Source organism: Sorghum bicolor, chromosome 1, assembly GCF_000003195.3.
Source record: "Sorghum bicolor cultivar BTx623 chromosome 1, Sorghum_bicolor_NCBIv3, whole genome shotgun sequence".
In the NCBI taxonomy this organism is placed as follows: Eukaryota; Viridiplantae; Streptophyta; class Magnoliopsida; order Poales; family Poaceae; genus Sorghum; species Sorghum bicolor.
The window spans coordinates 10,852,366-10,858,494 of NC_012870.2; the positions used below are offsets into that span (position 1 = coordinate 10,852,366).

The following is a 6,129-nucleotide window of genomic DNA, read 5'->3' on the forward strand; positions in this document are numbered from 1 at the left end:
CGCAGAGGCGGAGCGAGAGGGTCAGAGGGGGCTTACGTGAAGACGACCCATCCGACGACGGAGACGGCCAGGAACACCGAGAAGAACTTGACCGGGGAGGACGCCATCGGCCCTGCCCGCGTCCGGCGGATCCGCGTCACGCCGCCCGGATCCGTGCCTGCGACGGCGCCGGCATGGCCTCCCTCGAACCCTAGCTTCGCGGGGGCGCTCGGCCCGCGACCCGCTAGGGAATCCCTGTGCGTTAAGGAGACGGCGGCGGCGGGCGATCTCGCGTGGGGAGACGAGACGAGATGCCGCTGTGCTTGTTGCCTTGTATCAGGACACGAGACTTTTCACAAGTCAGAGCAACTGAGCGCGAGAGGTAGCAACTCCTAGCAAGGGACAGCACTAGAGTATAGAAGCGGAGGCCTTCTTGGGCTTTTCGCCTTTCGTGACTTCCGAAGACGGCAACGGTCCAGGCTCTGGAGCAATTTCTCTCAGCCAAAGCAGGAATGGTTTCAGACTCTCGGTACGAGAGAAAAAAGGACGCAAAATGTTGCTGTGTGTAGAACGTTTGACAAATGGTGGAGGCTTAGAACGCTAGATCAGGGCGCGACACTGCGAGAGCCAGGGGCGAAGCTACATGTAAATCACCGAACAGTTATTAAATCCAAAATTTCACTATATATATACCCTATGAAAAATGTTTATAAGTGCACCTCCTCTCGTTTGCTCTAACTTTGCCACTAGCAAGAGCATCATAGGATTTCAAAGTCTAGTTTTTTAGTCCTAGAGGTATCGGAGACCGTAAAAATTATGGCTAGCATAGAGAATGGGCATAATTCTAAGGGCGTCCTTGATGAAAATACTAAGGTTTAGAGGTATGAAACAATTCCGGATAAAATAGTAGCCTATTCATTTAAGATTATCAGCTAAATTTGTCAGTCATTCAACTAACAGTACTTCGTATCATGGTTTATCAATCTATCATAATTTTTTTTGACGCAATCGGCAGGGAAGTCCCCTACCTATTTTTTTCTTTTATTGATATATGGACAAAGAATAAAAGAATACACAAGCCCTCAAGGCCAAAGTAAAACAACATAACAAGAGTAGCTAGAGTCTATTCTCGCACCAAAGTTTAAGTGGGTCAGCAATCCTCTGTTTGGCTTTTAAACAAACCAAACCTAGTTCTTCCTTCATTAGGATTTTCCATTCAGTAAGGGAAGCTGCTTTATTGTCAAAAATGACACCATTTCTGACTTTCCATATCGTCCAGGCAGCTGTGATGAAAATTTCTCTAAAGATGTGGCTTCCAAAATTCAGTCTTGCCTTTATCAACATTTCTTGAGGAGGGAGATCAAGGTCCCAGTCTATTTGCAAGAGATTCCAGCAGGCTTGGCTAAAGGTACAAGTAAAGAACAGATGCAAGCATGTTTCTTCTGGCGAAAGAGTGCAGAGGGCACATGAATAGCTGTCCAGGTGCATCCTTTTCCTTTTAAGAAGGTTTCTGGTGCTCAGGCGGTCTCTAACTAGCAACAGGTAAAGAATTTATGTTTTCTAAGGTTTCCTCCTTTCCAAATCCATTTGAAAACTGGTGAGGCATTAGCATGTCCTTGGAGATGATTATAGGCCTTTTTTGGCAGGAAGATGCTTCCCCAAGTGTATTCCCAGGAGTCAGGACTTCAGGAGTTTCCTGGCTCTCCAGGCTCGAAGTTAGGAGCACATCTAGTTCAAACAACTGCAGTCAAATGAACATCATTTAGATTAATTCCAACCCTCAATCCCCACTAAATGAACGAGGCCTACAAGTATAAACTTGCTAGCATTTCTATACTCGCTAATCTCACGCTCACCTCCAACTCAGCTATAGAAAGACGTCTTTCTATATTTGTATGTCGCGACTCTTTACTTTTTATTTTTCTATTCACTTCTCATCTCCAGCTCATCTAATGAAGTCATCAACTTCATTGGAGACTCCTAAGAGCGGCGTGGATTCTTGGACTTTCCGTGATAAAGTTGTGGTTGACACGACCCCACTCAGATGTCATTTAATTCTGATGCAACGTTAGAGCAGGTACAATAATAGGCTTAGGGCACTCACAATACAAGACTCTAATCACAGAACCCAAGACACTTAATTACATATTATTTATGGTATTTTGCTGATGTGGCAGCATATTTATTGAAGAAAGTGGTAGAAAAAATAAGACTCCAAGTCTTATTTAGACTCTAAGTCTACATTGTTCGAGGTAATTAATAACTTTAGACTCTATGATAGAGTCTGCACTGTGAGTGCCCTTATAGCCAAGCTAATGCTGATGTGGAGGAGAGAAGAGAGGAGAGAGATGATAGCTTGGCTCTTAGTTAAGCACCAAGCTGGGCACGGATGCATAGGTAGTAGTGGGCCCAAAAAACAAATGTTGTGAGAAGAAAGAAGAAAGAGAATGTGTTTTAGAGACAAGTAGGAGACAACTTATTTTATAACTTGGCTCTAATTATTTGGCTTATAGCCAAGCACTTGGCTCTATTATTGACCTTGCTCTTAGAGCAACTTCAAAAACCTGGCAAAAATTAATAGCTAAATTCTATTGTTTAGCCATTTTGTAAAATAGAAAACTTCTTAAAAAAAAGAGATCCACAACAGTCTTACTATTTTACAAAAATAATATAGCTCTTTCACTTAGCATCAGCTAAATGCAAATGACAACACAACTAAGGCCAGTTCATGAATAAAAGGGACATGTGGAATTTATTCTGTTTTAGCAGCTTATTTATTCACTCTCATCTCCAGGTCAACTAATGAAATCGTTAGCTCGATTGGAGACGTCCTAAAAGCGGCGTGGATGCTTTGAATTCACGTGATAAAAACATGGTTGACTTTATCCCACCTAGATGCTATTCAATTATGATCTAACGGGTGATAAGCCTTTCACTTTTTTAGCATCGGCTAAATACAAACGGTAGCACTATTAAGGCATAGTTCACGAACAAGAGGGACAAGTGGAATTTTTCTTCTTTTTTATTGAGTAGCTTATCTTAAAAAATCATAACTTTTACGTATGAGCTCAGATAGAGATAAAGTTTATATAAAATTTACGTCTCAAGGAAATTTATAATTTTATACTTGATGTCTTTGTCTTTTTCATTTGAAGCCGTTTTGGCACCGAAAAACCGATCAAAGTTAGAAAATCGATATATGTTTAGATCTTGAAATAATGATCTGAACATTGTATAAGTTTTTAGGCACCGAAAATGGCTCCAAGTGAAAAACACTATAAAGTTATAGATCTCCTCAAGGTATATAAAATATTTTTAAACGATGTCATATGTAAAAGTTATCGTTTTTAAAGATAAGCTACGTAGAAAAAAATCACATGTACCTCTTTCTAGGAAGTGGGCCTTAATTGGGCTGCCATTTTGCATCTGAGCTAGGCACAGAAAGTGATGAAAGGCTCATCAATCATTGGATGAATTGGAAGGCATCTAGAGTAAAGTCAACCATGACTCTATCACACGAAATCCACACTGTCCTATCCAAAGAGATGAAGAGCATCTCCAATAGTTAGGTATTTGTGTTTGGCATTCTTGTTTTTTGTCAAAAATCTCGAAAACACGTATCCAACAGTTTTGCATCTTGGATTGGTATTTTGGGCAAGTTGCCATTTACCTGGTCAAACCGTGCATATATGCAAACCGGTAGAGCACTTGGCAAACACGATCGCCGCGAATCCCGCACTACTCCCTCGCACAAAAATTTCGTGACAAGTCAAGTTGGGTCCAAAATTTGGTAAATGCAAAGTCAATTTTGCAAAACTCTTGGAGATGTCTTGTTTTTCTCCTCCCCAATTCATTTTGGGAGTTGGCAAACTACAACAAATAGCAAAGAAAAAACACCAAACTGTTGGAGATGCTCTAAGGACTTAGGAGTTCACGATGGCTATTTCTTTTGGACGTGTGCAAGACACTGGGCCCAACTTCAATGGGCGAAGCTTCATCCCTGCCCAAACCTGGCGCGTATGTGTGTTCTTTGATTCTTTCTCGTTTATCCACATGACCTAATGAGATCCAAGTTCCTTCTAAAGCTGAGCTCACTCTACCTTCATTAGCAATGTGTAGTTTGGGAGGGGTTGTGGCCTTTATGATCCACGAGTTTCATTGACCAAGGAATAAAGATGGGATTTGGACCGTGTCGTGTTGGCTCAGCCTAACTTTTTTATGCTCCGTACCACTTCGGATCGTGGCCTCTAAGTATGTAAGGTATGTCGGGCCGTGATTGTAGAGCATGGCTGGACCAAGCACAACCTATGGCACGCGGGCACACCTTTGTGTTGTGACGGCTCTAGTGTTGGACGCTCTGGTTTGTGGCTCCGACAAGAGGGGGCATGGTTGATTGATATTCAAGAGCTGCGAAGGTATGAGGATGGTGCGACAACATAGAGTGGTTCCGACGCAGAGAGGTGGGTCGGCTCTGGCACGATGAGGTAAGGCAGCTTCGGTGCCAGCGCGAAGCCAAGGATGGCGCGGCACGTGGCAAGGCGCCAATGAGCACACAGAGCGAAGACAGTATGGCAAAATGTTAATTAGTTGAGTAACAAGTACTTTTTATATTAAAATATTATAGGGTGGTTAATATATGAAACCTACAAATGAGAGGCTGGTCCCATTGGATGAGGTAGGCTAAACATGTGATAAGCTCCGTCCATCACACATTTGTTCCTATCTCCTCAACTAAACATAAAAATTTCTCTCTTTCAACCAAGTCTGGAACTTGCCAAACCAGTGCTACTGCTTGATATCTTCTCATTTACAGCGTTAGGTTTTGATTACCTTATGGCATTTCGGCACGCAAGAATTTTATACAAATTTATTACATAGAAAATACAAGATATGTGAAAAAAAAAATCCCGCGTTGGGACCTAGGCCTTGTTTAGTTCCAATTTTTTTTTGAGAAAACGACACTGTACCATTTTCGTTTTTATTTGACAAACATTGTCCAATCATAAAGTAACTAGGTTTAAAAGATTCGTCTCACGATTTACAGACAAACTGTGTAATTAGTTTTTATTTTCATCTATATTTAATACTCCATACATGTGCCGCAAGATTCGATGTGACGCAGAATCTTGAAAAGTTTTGAGTTTTTGGGTGAACTAAACAAGACCCTAGTGTTCTACTTAGGCCTTGTTTAGATCCAAAAACTTTTTGGATTTTGATACTGTAGCACTTTCGTTTTTATTTGACAAACATTATCCAATCATAGATCAACTAGGCTTAAAAGATTCGTCTCGTGATTTACAGGTAAACTGTGCAATTAGTTATCTTTTTTTATCTATATTTAATATTCCATGCATGTGCCGCGAAATTCAATGTGATGGAGAATCTTGTAAAGTTTTGGGTTTTTGGGTGTATCCCTGTTACCTAAAGTCCAAAGGGAACGACAAGCAAAAAGCTTCCTGCTGCCCGGAGTGGGGATATCCGAGTCAGGCCGCCATTGTCTCTATCGAAAATTTTAAGTTTGTTTTAGGTATCTCCAAGAGTATCTTCGCTTGATTTCCCAGAAAACCATGTCATTTCTTGCGTGCGTGTCCTGCACAGAGACTTTCAGAATTTTTTTTAGGTCTTGTATAGTTCCGAAATTCTTTTGGTTTTCGGAACTGTAGCACTTTCGTTTTTATTTTACAAATATTGTTCAATCATAGAGTAATTGTCTAATCATAGAGTAACTAGACTTAAAATATTCATCTCACGATTTACAGTTAAAATGTGTAATTAGTTTTTATTTTTACCTATATTTAATGATTTATGTATGTGCCGTAAAATTCGATGCGACAGGGAATCTTGAAAAGTTTTTTTTTAACTAAACAAGGCCTTAGTCGCCATCTCAAGCGCTGGTTTGTTCATGTGCCGCTTAAACTAATCCCACGATCTGCATGCACGCGTGCCCTTGTTTAGAGGCTTCTTCTAATCGTGTGCGCGAGGGCAACATTTGTTTATTCGTGATATGGTTAGGGCCTGTTTAGATTTGAAATTTTTTGATCTAAAGAGAAAAAATTTTGTGGAATTGGGGCCTGGGAACTAAACAGGGCCAAAAAATTTTGGGGCAAAATTTTTGAGTTGCAACTGTGCACGCACTCTCATGGAAGCCCA

At 41.0% G+C, this 6,129-nt stretch overlaps 1 protein-coding gene and 1 long non-coding RNA gene across 4 annotated transcripts in view; one reads left to right on the plus strand and one right to left on the minus strand.

Annotated features, from left to right (window-relative positions):
* LOC8056717 (protein SABRE) overlaps positions 1–465 on the minus strand; it is a 26,906-nt gene extending 26,441 nt beyond the window's left edge. Inside the window, exon 1 of one of the 3 annotated variants that reach the window (XM_021462533.1) lies at positions 37–453. In XM_021462533.1, the coding sequence (XP_021318208.1) occupies positions 37–107 (71 nt within the window). In that variant the 5' untranslated portion in view covers positions 108–453. Of the gene's footprint in view, positions 1–36 lie in introns of all 3 variants that reach the window. The other 2 variants (XM_021462529.1, XM_021462537.1) reach the window with 2 other exon arrangements.
* The window catches only part of LOC110436179, a 4,053-nt gene extending 2,211 nt beyond the window's left edge, over positions 1–1,842 (plus strand). The window contains exons 2-3 of the long non-coding RNA XR_002453913.1: positions 1,259–1,521; positions 1,626–1,842. This is a non-coding gene — a long non-coding RNA (uncharacterized LOC110436179). The remainder of the gene's footprint in view (positions 1–1,258; positions 1,522–1,625) is intronic.